General features: G+C 45.9%; 10 protein-coding genes across 10 annotated transcripts; 5 read left to right on the top strand and 5 right to left on the bottom strand. All coding sequences in view use genetic code 12, as the record gives it.

The window, feature by feature from the left end:
* Positions 1-28: 28 nt before the first annotated feature.
* PGA14 (Pga14p) lies at positions 29-670 on the bottom strand (the record flags this gene model as incomplete). Its single annotated transcript, XM_002618413.1, has 1 exon — positions 29-670. The coding sequence occupies one exon, from the start codon at positions 668-670 to the stop codon at positions 29-31; it is 642 nt and encodes a 213-aa protein (XP_002618459.1).
* A 793-nt stretch (positions 671-1,463) lies between these two features.
* SRP1 (karyopherin alpha) lies at positions 1,464-3,104 on the bottom strand (the record flags this gene model as incomplete). The annotated part of the gene is made up of 1 exon (XM_002618414.1): positions 1,464-3,104. One exon carries the CDS (start codon positions 3,102-3,104, stop codon positions 1,464-1,466), a length of 1,641 nt encoding a protein of 546 aa, XP_002618460.1.
* Positions 3,105-4,195: 1,091 nt separating this feature from the next.
* On the top strand, positions 4,196-5,038 carry FOB63_001471 (uncharacterized protein; the record flags this gene model as incomplete). Its single annotated transcript, XM_002618415.1, has 1 exon — positions 4,196-5,038. One exon carries the CDS (start codon positions 4,196-4,198, stop codon positions 5,036-5,038), a length of 843 nt encoding a protein of 280 aa, XP_002618461.1.
* A 783-nt stretch (positions 5,039-5,821) lies between these two features.
* FOB63_001470 (uncharacterized protein) lies at positions 5,822-7,138 on the top strand (the record flags this gene model as incomplete). Its single annotated transcript, XM_002618416.2, has 1 exon — positions 5,822-7,138. The coding sequence occupies one exon, from the start codon at positions 5,822-5,824 to the stop codon at positions 7,136-7,138; it is 1,317 nt and encodes a 438-aa protein (XP_002618462.1).
* Positions 7,139-7,905: 767 nt separating this feature from the next.
* On the top strand, positions 7,906-8,604 carry FOB63_001469 (uncharacterized protein; the record flags this gene model as incomplete). The annotated part of the gene is made up of 1 exon (XM_002618417.2): positions 7,906-8,604. The coding sequence occupies one exon, from the start codon at positions 7,906-7,908 to the stop codon at positions 8,602-8,604; it is 699 nt and encodes a 232-aa protein (XP_002618463.1).
* Positions 8,605-9,083: 479 nt separating this feature from the next.
* On the top strand, positions 9,084-10,547 carry ECM14 (putative metallocarboxypeptidase; the record flags this gene model as incomplete). The annotated part of the gene is made up of 1 exon (XM_002618418.2): positions 9,084-10,547. The coding sequence occupies one exon, from the start codon at positions 9,084-9,086 to the stop codon at positions 10,545-10,547; it is 1,464 nt and encodes a 487-aa protein (XP_002618464.2).
* A 224-nt stretch (positions 10,548-10,771) lies between these two features.
* Positions 10,772-11,269, top strand: FOB63_001467 (D-aminoacyl-tRNA deacylase; the record flags this gene model as incomplete). Its single annotated transcript, XM_002618419.2, has 1 exon — positions 10,772-11,269. One exon carries the CDS (start codon positions 10,772-10,774, stop codon positions 11,267-11,269), a length of 498 nt encoding a protein of 165 aa, XP_002618465.2.
* A 34-nt stretch (positions 11,270-11,303) lies between these two features.
* FOB63_001466 (uncharacterized protein) lies at positions 11,304-12,701 on the bottom strand (the record flags this gene model as incomplete). Its single annotated transcript, XM_002618420.2, has 1 exon — positions 11,304-12,701. The coding sequence occupies one exon, from the start codon at positions 12,699-12,701 to the stop codon at positions 11,304-11,306; it is 1,398 nt and encodes a 465-aa protein (XP_002618466.2).
* A 108-nt stretch (positions 12,702-12,809) lies between these two features.
* On the bottom strand, positions 12,810-13,019 carry FOB63_001465 (uncharacterized protein; the record flags this gene model as incomplete). Its single annotated transcript, XM_066102166.1, has 1 exon — positions 12,810-13,019. The coding sequence occupies one exon, from the start codon at positions 13,017-13,019 to the stop codon at positions 12,810-12,812; it is 210 nt and encodes a 69-aa protein (XP_065958464.1).
* A 526-nt stretch (positions 13,020-13,545) lies between these two features.
* Positions 13,546-14,280, bottom strand: ERP5 (Erp5p; the record flags this gene model as incomplete). Its single annotated transcript, XM_002618421.2, has 1 exon — positions 13,546-14,280. One exon carries the CDS (start codon positions 14,278-14,280, stop codon positions 13,546-13,548), a length of 735 nt encoding a protein of 244 aa, XP_002618467.2.
* Between the last annotated feature and the right edge of the window lie 383 nt (positions 14,281-14,663).

The following is a 14,663-nucleotide window of genomic DNA, read 5'->3' as shown; positions in this document are numbered from 1 at the left end:
GGCGCAAGAAGAAATGAGGTATGCATGATTAAAGCAAGAGAAGACCAGCAGCAAGGGCACCAGCGACTCCGAGAGAAATACCAGTGCCCATTTGCACACCGGCGTTTTCAGAAGAAGAACCGCCATTGGTTCCGTTGGTTCCGTTGGTGCCATTAGTTCCATTGGCTTCCTTAACAGCAAAGGCTATAGCCTTGTTGTTGGAGTCTGTGATGTAAACAGTGGTGGTGACTGGTTTCTTTGTCTTGTCAAATTTGCCGTACTTGTGGGTACCAGAGGAGGTGGACTCGTGAGACTTTTTGGTCTTGTCAAACTTTCCGTACTTGTGAGTTCCAGAAGAGGTAGAGGCATGAGACTTCTTGGTCTTGTCGAACTTACCGTACTTGTGGGTTCCAGAAGAAGTAGAGGCATGAGACTTCTTGGTCTTGTCGAACTTTCCGTACTTGTGAGTTCCAGAAGAGGTGGAAGCATGGGACTTCTTGGTTTTGTCGAACTTGCCGTACTTGTGGGTACCAGAAGAAGTGGAAGCATGAGACTTTTTAGTCTTGTCGAACTTTCCGTACTTGTGGGTTTGAGTAGTGCCGTGAACGGTGACGGTGACAGTTTCTCTGGATTCGTCAGCAATAATACCGGTGGCAAGGGCGCCAGCGACCAAAAGCGTAGAAACCTTCATTATTTGTCCAACAAGAAAAGAAAAAGGTACTGCGATAGAATTATATGCCTCCGGACAAAATTTTAGTGTTTTGAGGGAATTTGCGCGGGCTTCCTAATTGGGGAGCGAACTTGCCGAATAAACCGTTTTTCCGTCACGTGCGCCGCCCAATTGAGATGGTGCGCCAACAACTTAGCATGGAAATAAACAAATTATCTCCGGAAAAAGGTGCGGAGCGAATGGGAGAAGAGTTGGCTGTTGTACAGGTGCCTACATTAATGTAAATTGAAGTGATTCAAGTCCGTAGCATTCATTTATTTAGAGGATTCTTTACTCTTTGCGCAATTTGTTGCAGTGTCGGCAAAGCCGTGATAGCCGATAAGACTGCATACCGGAATGAGCGGCGAGAGCTTCGTTTATATCATCCTACATAGATATCGATCGATGTGGTTAAATATGTCGTGAGAGATCAGCGTGAGATTAGAGATGAGATGTGAGAGATGTGAAAAATGTAAGAGATGTGAGAGATGTGAGATAAAAATGAGATGGGATGAGAAAAATATATAGGCCAAGTGTAAAAAATGATGGCACAGATACCAAAGAGCCAAGGTTAGTGCAGAGAAGCACTACAGCCAAAAGATATTCAGTAGGGGCAGATAGACCAGACTAGATTAAGGAGCTAGATCAACGGAACTGACCAGAAACGCTAGACGGATTAGAGTGTCTGACTAGTAGACTGACTAGACCAAAGCAGAACATTCACTTTACGTTGATGCAAATGCTGTGACAGTCAAAACCAACGGCCCGCAACAACCTAAAACTGGAAGTTCTGCTGGTTCTGCACACCAAAGGCAAACGAATCACCGTAGGTTTCTGGTTGCAATCCATTCTCGTTGAATGCGTCCTCGTCGTCGTCACCAAAGTATTTTTCAATGATGTTGTAAGCCTTGTTGTAGATCTTCTCGTTAGAGTTGGCTTGACAGTGGAAGATTTTCTCCATGCCTCCTGCTTCCTCAATGAAAATGGCGTACTCGTTGCTTGCTGCGCGGCGTTGTTCCTTGTCCAATTCTCCAACACGCAAGATGTTCATCAAAGAATCCAAAGTCACTTCAATGATCTTCGAATCTGCCACAGCCAACAAGTCGCACAATGGCTTGATACAGCCCTGGTTGACCAAGTAACGGATTTGATCTGGGTTAGTCAAACCTCCAGAACTGGCGTTGGAAATAGCCCAACAAGCTTCCTTCTTCGTCTTGTAGTCACCCTGAGCCAATAAGCGAATGATAGGTGGAATCAAGTTGGCATCAATCACCGCCTGAATCTGTTCACTGTTGCCCGCAGTGATGTTGGAGATGGTCCAGCACGCCTCCTTTCTGAGTGTCTCCTTTGGCGAGTTCAACAACGGAGCAAAGTGCTGCAAAACGCCGGCGTTGATCATCACCTGTGTTTGCATGTCATTTCCTGTGACAATGTTACCGATGGCACGCAAAGCGGGTGTTTGCACCAAAGTGGACTCGTGGTCCAACAATTCCACAAGACGGTGAGGAATGCGAGCGTCAATGACAGCCTGGATCGCCTCAGAAGTACCGTCACTCAAATAGGAGACGGCCCAAGATGCGTCCACCAAGGTTTCGGCGTCCACAGAGTAAATCAACTTGGCCAACGTCGGAATGGCCTGCTGCACTATATTCCAGTCTGGTTGTGGGTTTTTGCCACGGCACAAGTTGGAGAGAGTCCACGTGGCGGTGCGAATCAACGACATTTTGGTGGTGTTGAACAAGGACAATACAGGTTCCATGGCGCCGTTTGCCAACACAAAGTCTCGGTAGACTGTCAGGTCTCCTGCGACGTTACCCAACGCCCAAATGGCCTGCTCTTTCACCTCCAATGAGGGAGAGTACAATAATTGCACAAAGTAAGGGACGGCACCTGACTCTACGACAACCTTGGTCTGTTCGGACGAGCCCGAAGCGATATTGGTCAAGGCCCAAGCAGCTTCAAGTTGCAACATGTCTGGATGGCCCTCCTTCATGTATTCAACCAATGTGGGGATCACACCCGACTGGATCACCAAGTCGATAGGTGGGTTGTGCTCTCTGCTCAAAATCTGGCGGAACTTGACTGTGGCAGCCAACTGGTCATCAAAGTCTGGCGATTGGATCATTTCCATCATTTTGGGCAAGTCCTGCTGCAACTTGCCGTAGAACAGCGACTCTTCACTGTTTCCAGTCAATGAAAAGTCATCGGCACCGTCTTCATCCTCTGAATCGTTGGCCAACGCCGCATTGTCAACGTAGTTGCGTCTTTTCGCCAAAACCTCCTCACGCTTTTGCTTGCGCAAGTCCACCTGGTGGGTCTCTCTGCGTCTTCTCAACTCGTCGCTCTGGAAACGACCTTTGTTTTTGAAGTTGGTCCGGCGGTACTCGGGAATGAATTTGTTGGCGGAGTCCTCCATAGTGTGGTTTTGATGTTGTGGAGGAGACAAAAAAAAAGAGAAGATTTGTGCCTTGATGCTGCGCCTGTGTGCAGGCGGCTCCCTCTTCCACTAGTTTCCATGGCCACTAAAAGGCAGAAACGGAGGCGAAAAAAAAAGCAGTCAAGATTTCGCTTACGCTAAGAGGCGAGATTAGCTGCTTCGAACTTTATGAGATAAATTCCTTTGGGCGGGAGCACAAAAGACGAAGCAATCATGCGCGATAGATGAGTTATGAGTATTCAAGTCGCTAATATGCGACTAGTCAAGTGAGACATGAGGATGTTGGTTGGACTACTTTTTCTTGTTTTATTTTCTTTAAGCTGATTTTTCACTTGAAATTATGAAGAATGTGTGATACGAATTTAAAGAGCAGTATTGAAGCAGCACTCTTGTATTGATGATGGCCTAGTTGCTCTTATACTATAGTGCGAAGCAATAAAGCCATCGGAGTAACAATGGATCCCCCTGTGCGAAACGAAAGCCAAATGAAAGTTATTCTTGATTCAGGTATTGTAACTTTCAGGGATACCAGTAGAAGCACTCTTCAAAATGTGAGACGAAGTATAATGGGTGACTTTCATCTGTTTCTCGACATTGATTGCAAATCAATGTATATATGCAATCAAAGTATATGTGCAATCAATATGTGGTACAATCAACGTAAGCACTGCCATTCTCTACATGTGAGCAAATGAAATGTTCGCTTATGCTGTGTGAGATCCCCTAGTTGCCAATTGTGTCCACTGCTCCGAAAGTATTAGCAGCTCTATTATTGTACATATCTGCACCTTTTCTCTGAGCAGCCCGAAATCCCGATACGTAGGCACAAAAGCAGACGGATCGTGTTTAACGGTCTTGAAAGTGATTAATATCTTCAAGGCAAGCTGTCAATATTAGTGAAACACTTGCAATCCTTTAGCTTCGCACCTCTATCAGATGCGCAAACCTAGAGCCTAATGAACTACAAGATCAGTCGAGCCAATTCTGATTGATCAGATAGTTTCACGAACTCATACTGGCCATCATTCCATGCTCAGGTGGGCTCCAGATCAAGATCGACATTTTTATTCATGTACCAAATTAGAGTACAATTAGAGTACAGTACGTCTTCTCAGATAAATCGCACAGACCAACCATATTATCCTTTCCATACCAGCATGTTACGACTTCCCCACAGAAGCCTCTGTGTTTCGGCCAGAAGGCTCATGCGCCACAAGGGTACTTACAAATCACCAGACTCCACGGTGGAAACAGACGAAATTGTGTCGGAAAATAACCCATGGTCGCCCACTTTGTACAACGACATCGTTTATGTGAGAAGAGGTTTGCGAAATGTGGCCTTGCCCGAGAAATACAGGCTTTCGTACGAGCCGCTTTACGAGGCGCCGGGATCCAAATACGTGGCCATGCTCAAAAGACTTACCTTGTCGCTTGGTGTTCTTGGGGTTTATGGGGCCAAGCTTTTCTGGGAGCTGGTGCAGTTTGACGATGTGTATGCGCTAGCCACCCTTATCGGTACGTGGTCGCCCGCTTTGCTTGTCCAGTACAAGACGCGAGACTATGTGACTCGTGTTTTCAGATTGTATGACAAGGAGCAGCCGCAGACATTGGAGAATTTGGTCAAAGACGAAAAACTTGTCATGGAGAAGTTGAACGTTACTGGAGGAAAGACATACAATACTTTGTTGAAGGTTGCAGACAATGACAGCTTGAAGCTTTGCAATGGAGATACGCCGTCTCTTTTGCCCTATCGAAGCTGGCAGTCTTCCGAAAACGGTCATAAGGAGTATTTTTACTTGGTGGATAACGTGGGAGGCATGAAGATGGACCGTTTGTGGGGAATCGTGGAGCACAACTCGGGTGTGGATAATGGCAGATACATAGCAGAAGCCACGAAGGAGAAATGTACATAGAAATCAATGAAATATCTACAATTTGAGGGCATTGGATTTGGTGAGTTGTTGTGCAACTTCGTTGCTCGAACTTCCATACGGACGGCTTCAGTACCTTCGGCTAGGCCACTCATCTTTTTCAAATCTGTGACAAGTTTCAAGTTCCTCGTTGGTGGAAGTTTTGCTGAGTTGGTTCCATAGTTCAATCAAGTATTGCGCAAGAGAAATTCTCCCAAAAGTGACACCTGTTGCATCATGATTATGTTAAGCTTTTTTCCTTTTGCCGAGGTTTCTGTGTAGCTTACGGTCATGTCAGCAGACAATTGAAACCAGGTATCTTGGCTACAAGAAGTCTAGATGTCTAGATATTACATATCATCCACAACTTCACATTTCCAAAGACAACACCTAGATATAGGAGTATGTTCAACTTACTTTGGATGACATCCCATTATACCAGTTTTCACCCAGATGGTGATGTGTCTTTCGCTTGAAAGTAGTAACCTTCGTTTACGCACCCAAAACTCGAAATCTTAGAACAGAAGGCAGAAACAACATTTACTTGGAAGAATACTGGGCCACTGGACCACAACAATTTTCAACTCTACGACATACATGTATGACCATTTCCCATACGTCTATGACCATTTCCCATACGTCTATGGCTATTTCCCACACGCCTGATTATTGACCCGACTTATCTCCGCCATACACGCCCAGCGGTTGACTTTCACACGACCTTATCTATTCAGCCGTATCAACTCTGCTTGGCCATAACATTGTCGACGTGCCCCAATAGCGGAAATGGGACTTTTCACACCCAAAAACTCAAACTACTACTATGCTAGTGTATCCCCGATGGGAAGTGGCCCGCGCCCTCAAAGAAGCCGACCCAAAGATACATCCAAGGAGAATCTCGATGACGACGAAGACGTTGAAGTGAAGAAAGTGTACGAGAAAGAAAAAATCGTCAAGGCTCCCATAGAGGACGACGCAGAGGAGGTCACGGAAGGGAAGGAAAGTCGCCCAGAAACAGAAACTCAGCTCAATACTCGTCTCAATTCGCTATTGTATCATACATCCAACGACAGTGTCGATTTGTACCGGCTGGAAAACACGTCGCTGGATCTCTTGGGGCGGATTTACTACGATGACTATGATCCTACAGACTCAGAAGCCATGCAACGTATTTCGTCTCTTACGTCGCTCAGCACCGCGATCCCAAAAAACGTTACTAGCCCAAAAATACGACCTTCATTCGAAAGAGGCGTTTCCTTTGATACTCTCAGCGACTCGCATCATCTGTCGATCATCTTGAAGGAGAAGCACCCTGAGTTTCGGTTCCGCAGAAACAACAAGACGTTTTTGGTCGGCTTCAGTAATGATCTGCAGTCTATGAGAGCTGTTGAATGGGCTTTTCAAGAAATGGTCATCAATGGAGACACCATAGTGTTGTTCCAAGTTTTAGATGACCGCAACTACAAAGTAGTGGACAGAAAAGATGCAGAAGCCGTGGTGGAAAAAGTGAAGAAGCTTAATGTCCACCAGAGGAAAATATCCTTGGTGTACGAGGTGGTGATTGGAAGGCCGCAGAAGCTCTTGAAGCAGGCGATTCTTGAGTATAATCCAGCCATGATGGTTGTTGGAACGCACCAAGAACCTCTTTCGACCTCCAATTCCTCCACTAGTCTCTCTTCAGCATCCCACCATATGCCATTCTTTGGCAAATCTTCAATCTCAAAGTACTTCTTACAATATGCATTAGTGCCCGTAATTGTGGTTAAGCCGAACTACCAATACGAGGAGGCTTTGCCGAAACCCATTGATTCACAGACATATTTCCAGGATTGGTTGGCTGGCATCGATATATCTCTGTCGTTTGAGAAAAAGAAAAAGAAGAATAGATTGACTCTTCTCAGTCCACTGACCTCGAGAAATAGCTCTTCCATTAACCTAGCTCCTTCCAACTCTGTGGAGCTTCGTGGACGCTCAACTATGGAGAAGGATCCGTCTTTTACCGTGGGCAGTCGAGATTCGTCTGTATCTTCTCAAGAGAGATCCAGGTCCGAGCAGCGGAATCGCTCACGCTCTCGCTCTCGTCTTTCTAGGTTATTCCACTAGGACTGCCTTTATGACATGGTATAGCAATGAGTATACGAATTAAGAGAGAAAATCTAGTAGAGCCGAAATTATGTTTGGCGAACAACCGAGATGGATTCATATACATCACTGTGGTTATCCGTGGCTGCTGGATTTACTCCGTGATCTGAATTTCCACTTCCACTACATTGCAGTAAGTCGAGTCTCGTACGTGGTTTATCAGGATACGTCTATCAGTATAAATGCAGATACGTTGATGTCGTACACGACATTTCCAACTCTAAATGGTGGCTAGTTGGGTGTCATCCATTAGGATTGAATGGGTGCAAAATCCGGTTAGAGCTGTCGAATTCCAGTTGTATAGCTTCACGGCGAGATTATCGTTTACCAATGTACTTATGTGTCTCCCATTTGGTTTGAAGGCATACGCATAAGAACGTAGCGACTATAGCTTACGTTTGTCTGGCAGAATGTTGAAACTTCAAAATCAAGATTGGAAGTGGTTATGAATTACTCTGACCCAAGTGCTCAATGTTGGATCTCAATACTGGATCTCACTGATAGCTGAATGGATGGCTTAAGTAGCATGTTTGAACTTTCATCCATCTTATTATTTTTACACCCGTTGACCCAGTGATTACGTACGATCACAAAACCAAAATTACTCCCATACCATTTATCTGTTCATGTGAAATGTGTCATGTCATGTCATCTACCTGTAGATTGCGATCTCAAGGCCGCGGCCCATATAATCTCTGAACCACTTTAGCAAAGAACAGAACAACACCATGCCCAGACGCACCGTGGGAAATCCTCTAAGCGCCTCCATTTACATTGGTGCTTTTGCGCTTGGATGCTATGCGCTCAATTATTTGGTGAACAACGTCATACTTCCTCCCCATCTTGCTGGTGGGGGCCACTGGCAGTTTCTCACCAATCTTTCGCTTCTCTTTTCGCTCATGGTGTTTGCCGTTGGCTTCGTGGGACATTTGTCGAAGAGTGCCGCCTTGTACAACTTGAAGAACTCCTTGCACCCTATCGCTCTCGTGCTTGAATGCGTGGTGACTTCCGTGTACTGGCCCTTGCGGATTTTCTTGTTGCACCATCTTGTGAAAGATCCGAGCCGCGAGATGATCCCATTGTCGATCGACCTTTGTCTCCACTTGGTGCCTGTGGTGGCACTCATGGTGGATTACATTTTCTTCATGCCCCGGTGGACAATTACCCCAAGCAATGCCTTCTGCGCATGTATTGTGCTCACCAGCTTGTACTGGTTCTTTTTGAAGCTGGTGATTGACTTTGAAAACGGCGGCGAGTACCCCTACATGTTTTTGAATGTGGAAACCGATCTTGTACGGGCGTTGATCTTTGCTGCCGTGGGCCTCGTTGGGTTTGTCCTGTTTCTCTTTTTCCGGACAGTCTACGACGTCATAGTGCACCCGGAAATCGAGGCTGTAGAAGAGGCCAAGATGAAGAAAAACCTATAAATATGCATGATAGAGATGTCCCCGCCTAGAAATCCTGACAATAAATATTGCTTGAAGACCAGTTGGGAAGTAGTGTGTGCATGCATGCGCAAGAAACCGCCAAGGTGTCTTGAGAATGCGTAACAGCCATCTCACTTGTAGCCTATCATTGCTTTTAACAAGAATAAGAGCAATGCATAAGCGAAGTGAGATTGTCACCAATACAATTCGAACCACTAAACAGTAGAAGCCAATACTACACAATCCTGTCGCCCATAAAGAATTCAGAAGACAGAAAGACGCATGAGAAAAAAGAAACGGATAAAGAATACCAATAAATAAAAATCTCATGTTCTTTAACCATCTGTTGAATCGAGTCAACTAGTGGTGCATTTAGTCTCTCCAAGAATTGCAAAAAAAGCGTATCAAGAGGCACGGGTGCACACACCTCCCCACTCATATTTCAACCAGCTGCTCTTTCTCTTCTGGTAGCATTTCCGATGAAAGTGCCAGCGTTGACTTTCCTAGTGGCAGTGGCAGCTGCTGTGCAGATTCCATTATCGTACAAATGGAAACTGGGCCCTGAAGATCGGCCGCACTATTCCACGCTCGAGGAGAATGATTGGCCCATTGACCTTTCTCGCTATAAAGACCAGATGGTGGTGAGGCTAAGAGGAGAGGCCGAGGATGCGGTGACGTCGCAGTTTCGCTCGCGTTTAGGTTCCACAGACACGAAATGGTCTGGTGTGTTGAGAACGTTGAAGGAGAAAAAGTTCAATGTGTGGGCGCATGATCCCATCCAGAAAACGACTGATGTTCAGGTCAACTCGACGGAACTCGCGGACTTGATGGCGACGTTTGGCATTACGGAGCCCGAATTTGTCATTCGTGACATGGCCCAGGCCATCTATGAGTCGTACCCTAAAGACTATACTTCGGACCAAGAGCAGTTCCGACAACAGAGCATCAAGGAGGTCACGGCAGCTGACTTCCGTGTTCTTGGCGATGTCTTTTTCAAGCTGTACCGTCCTTTGGACTCCATCAACGCCTGGCTCGACATGGTTCACCAGACGTACCCAGATCTCGTGACAATCGAGGAAATCGGAAAGACACACGAGGGAAGACCGTACAACGTGATTCATTTGTCAAGAGCAGGCAGTGATGTGCCACATAGTGACAGGAGAACCATCGTTGTTACAGGAGGAGTCCATGCTCGTGAGTGGATATCTGTATCCACAGTGTTGTACTGTCTCTATGAGCTATTGAACCAGTACGAAGCAAACCCAGATCGATGGGACGAATGGTCCAAATTGGACTTCCTCTTCATTCCCGTGCAAAACCCAGACGGCTATGACTACACGTGGACCACTGACCGTTTGTGGAGAAAGAACCGCCAACCTTCTTCCAGCTCCCAAGAGAGCTGTGTAGGTATCGACATTGATCATTCGTATGACTACCACTGGACAAAATCCGAAGACACCGAATGTGGCGAGGATTACTCGGGAGAATATCCGTTCGAGGCAATTGAGCTGAAAATCTGGAGCGATTACTTGAACTCCACAAACTATGACCACAAGATTTGGGGCTACGTGGACTTGCACTCGTACTCGCAAGAAATTTTGTACCCCTATGCATACACTTGTCAAGCGGATCCGCGGGACGAGGAAAACTTGATTGAATTGGCATACGGCATTTCCAAAGCCATCCGTATGACTTCTCACAAGTACTATGCGGTTTTGCCAGCGTGCTTGGACAAGGATTCCGATATGATTCCAGACTTGGGTGCCGGTACCGCTTTGGACTACATGTACCACCATAAAGCCTACTGGGCTTTCCAGATGAAGTTGAGGGACAGCGGTTCGCACGGCTTCTTGCTTCCAGAGAAGTATATCCAGCCCGTTGGCGAGGAGATTGCCGAGGGACTCAAGTATTTTGTGCGGTTTATCCTCTCAGATGACAGGTGATTGGAGGTGAAGATGAGGTGATGCGAACGTGGTAAGATAAGACGCTATCAAGCGAAGATGCAAGAGCACCGGAATGCAAATATGCCAATATAATGGCCATTAGGACATTAATTAAAAAAAAATATTAGACAAGGCTAGAGGTGGAAACAGTACGGTCGTGTGAAGACAAATGATAGCGAGCGATTGCGAAATGTAAGCGGTCTAAATGTGTAAGAGTCACAAGTATGAGAGTGGTGATTCAAAAAGTGAAGCGTGCGTCGGTTTCCGTGGATAACGCACTTGTGTCGTCGATTCAAAAGGGACTCATGATTCTTGTAGGTGTCTCCACTGCAGACACGTCAGACGATGTGGCAAAACTAGTGAAGAAAATCTCCACTCTCCGGCTCTTTGAGGACTTTTCGAACCCGCCACCAGACCAGGGAAAATGGCATGGCAAGCCTTGGAGCTGCAGTCTTGCAGATGACAAAGAGCTTGGTGTTCTCTGCGTGTCTCAATTCACTTTGTATGGCACGATTGCCAAAGGAACTAAACCCGATTTTCACCGTGCCGCCAAGGGTCCACATGCGCTAGAGTTGTACCAAGAGTTTTTGACCAAGTTGAGAACCAGCTTGGGCGACGAGAAGAGAGTTTTGGACGGAAAATTCGGCGAGATGATGGAGGTTGATTTGGTCAACGACGGACCAGTGACTATAGTGTGGGATACAAATCTGGGGGTATTCTAAGATTAAACGAAACCAATAGAGACAAGATTATAAACTAGATGGCGTTACTTGTACACGTGAACGGCTTTCCGTACAAGCCCGATTGATAGGACAAGATGATCGAGTCCACTGTGGCATAAGTACCGGGGCCAAAAATGTAGAAGCCAATTAGGATCAAAGCGACATTAGTTAGCATCTCTAATTTTTCAAAGAGCGGTGCTTGCTTGAAGTGAGGCCAGAAACGGAAGTTGGGTGTCTTGGCCAGCTTAAGTTTGAAATACGCTGCGCCCCAAAAAACGAAACCGAACCAGCAGTCGAACAACGAGGACATCAACGAGAGCAAGTCTGAAAAGAATGGAATCACCTCTGCCACAATAAAGGCAATTACCCACAAACCCAAGTTCAACCCGATCCAGGTGGCCCATCCAAGCAATGTGTGCTGTGTTCTGTTCACAGATTTCTCACTGAAAATCTTCAAAAAGAGGAACTGACTAGACACGTTGGAGTATAAGCCGCCCAAGAAGACAATTGTTGGTAAGGCAAACGAAAAGGCAATTTTCTTGTAATTCCCTGTGAGAGAGCCAAAAGCTGGAGCCACCATATACTCGTTACCGACGTAAACATAGACAATAGAACCGGTCAAGGCGAAGACAATTAATTCTGCCAACGTCACGATGTAAAGAGCCTTTTTGAAATCCCGTGGCTTCTTCATTTGACTAATGAACGATGGATACGTGATTTGCCCAACAAATGTGTACACGATATTCAACAATGCACTCATGCCTTGAACATAGGTGGTTCCTTTCTGGGGCCACAAATGATACTTCACAGGATCTCCTGTGTATCCGTAAGGGTGGTCCTGAATTCCGGCGAAAACCATGGCTAAGATGACGGCAATGAACATGGTTCCAGCAGAAAAATACCCCACACTAGACATGTGCAGAAATGTTCTGGGCAACGAGATTATGAAGCAGATAATCATAGAAACCACAGCGAAAACAATAGAACATACCTTCTGTCCGCCTGAGGTGTCGTAATTGTCGGAAATGGTGTTGAAGTATTTTGCACCCACAAGCACGTGCAATGCCTGGATCAAAGTGTTATTGCATAAGAAACAGGCTGCAGTAAGATACCACACGATTCTGGAGTTCCAGAAAAGCTTTTGGCCAATATCGCAAACACTGGTGACGTGGGGGTTTGCAATACAATAGTCTGTGATGATAAGTCCAGTATAAAGAACTGTGAGCGAAATGAAGGCAGTTAATATGAGCCCAGGCACAAGCCCCAAGACCGAGTACGACCATGGGAATGACATGATGGCCAAACAAATGTACTCGGAGAAAAGAAGGCCTGCTGTTTTCACCCATGAACAATTCTTGTAGTCGATGGCTGGATTCAAATCCAGAATGGAGTAGTCTTCGACTTCCGACTTGACATCGGCCTCGTACAGCATGTTGCAAGTAAACTTCTACGCAAAAGAAGAAAAAAAAGAAGTGAAAAACTTTGGCGATATAAAGGATATGAAACGCTGGTTAAAACGTGATGAGGTGTAACATTGCTCTTATATGGCGACACCGTTGGTTTTTCCTGTTAGGTGCCCTGCAGCCCCAAATGCTTTCTTTTTTTCTTCTCTGTAAAACTTACGCGCGAAAACCGTCTTCTTTGCATGAGAGGAAAGCCAAAGTGCGGATTTGGCCACACAAATTGGCCATGTCGTTTGAACTCGACCGAATGGTGTTTTGGAGCCCTTTTGGTGCTCCTCGGTGTCCATTATTAATAGGCGTTTTGTGCATGCAAGCAGGTTATGTAATTATTGGCATGCAGGTCCGCCGAAAGGTGCAGTCTCGGCGAAACCCTTGATAAAACGGAGATAAATGATTGGGCTGCTACCTGGCAAATAACAGCTCTGGCAGATGGCTGAATCGAAGGCTAATGGAGCTAAATATCAGTTTGTCAAGTTTCGAGCTCCATCATTGTCAAACTGCTTGTTTTTTTCCAAGACTTTAGTCGCCCTGATGCTTTCGCTCGTGTATTCTTGTCTCGGTTGCTCGTCTTCTTTCTCTCACATGTCAAGAAGGGTCTTGGCTTCTACTCTGTCAAGCAGATAGAAATACTATCAAGTGTGGCTTTTAGTACGCCGTATCACGTGCTGTACCCCTCTGGGGTGCCACAAGTTGTACTGCAGGGTGAGATACCCAGTTATCTACATATTACGTCACTCGGGTTCAAACTATGTCTCCTCTGTTCAAGTATGTAGCCTCTAACAAAGTACGCAACCGCTAGGGTCTGCTACTCGTTTACACAATTTTCTGCTTGACGAAAAAGCTCTTCAAGTGACGCAACTGGTATGCGCACGTTCCCACCAACACAAGCAACTGGATGATACTCCACCACACCACTCTCGAGTTGGTGCTTTCCGACTGGTTTCTGAAAGCAGCCTCGCGCTCTCTGATGCTCTCCTGCTCGCTGTGAATGTCCTGCAATTTCTTGTTCAAGTTCTGCACCTGCAACGTCAAACTGTCCACCTTCTTCGAGGACTTGGAGTCGACGTAGTCGTCGGCAGAGCCAAACGCAATGTCAAAGAAGATTCTGTGCTTGTTCTCTGGGCTCTTTTCCGTGTAAATGGGCGACAAGCAGAACTTGTGCTCGCCCGAAGCGAACGACGTGAAGGTGAAGTCCCCACTGGGCTTGGAGGCCTGGTCCACAACTCTGTCATCGTTGTCAAATGTCTCGTCAACAGTAATTCTGACTTTCAACTTGTTGCTCTTGAAGTACTCGTTGGTTTGTTCGTCAAAATCGTATGCGTCGATTTTACCGACAACCAACGTGTCGACCTGCAAGTCTTCGTAGAAACATCTGATCTCGCCTGTTTTCAAGTAGAAGTGCAAAGCTTGCACGTAACAGAACAAAAGTGTAGCAACGAAAAACGCTCTCATTGTTGTTGAAAGAAAGACACTGGAGAGAAAAATCATCAACGCGTACAACGACACTTGGGGTTTGTATGCACTACTTGGATCTACGTGTCCGGCCATCGTCGGAAAAGTTTAGCTTGCTAATTTACGATGGACGTTGTTAAGATTGATTGACATAGTAAGATTTGGACGGGTTTTGGCACAGATTTCGCAAAGAATTGCTGTGGTTTCATACATTACACTGTCCAGATCATAAGGCTAATATATCATGCTTCGATCAGACGTTATTTGATCATCTTATTTTATCAGTTTGGTCCACATGTAAACATATGAAAACAACAGAGCTATACTGTTGATGACATGGGTTAGTGAATATTTTGTATGGAGAGACGCCGACTTTTGAAATGTTCGCTCGGTTATTTAGGTGTCTGGGTACCCTTGTATTGGCTTTTGAGCCTCGTATTTTTCGGCTACATTTGTCTTCCGATTCTGTAACTTGCAGT

The sequence above is a fragment of the Clavispora lusitaniae genome, assembly GCF_014636115.1.
Source record: "Clavispora lusitaniae strain FDAARGOS_655 chromosome Unknown tig00000038_pilon, whole genome shotgun sequence".
Taxonomy (NCBI): domain Eukaryota; kingdom Fungi; phylum Ascomycota; class Pichiomycetes; order Serinales; family Metschnikowiaceae; genus Clavispora; species Clavispora lusitaniae.
Note: the sequence above shows the minus strand (reverse complement) of the source record. Positions and strands in the feature narration are given on the sequence as shown.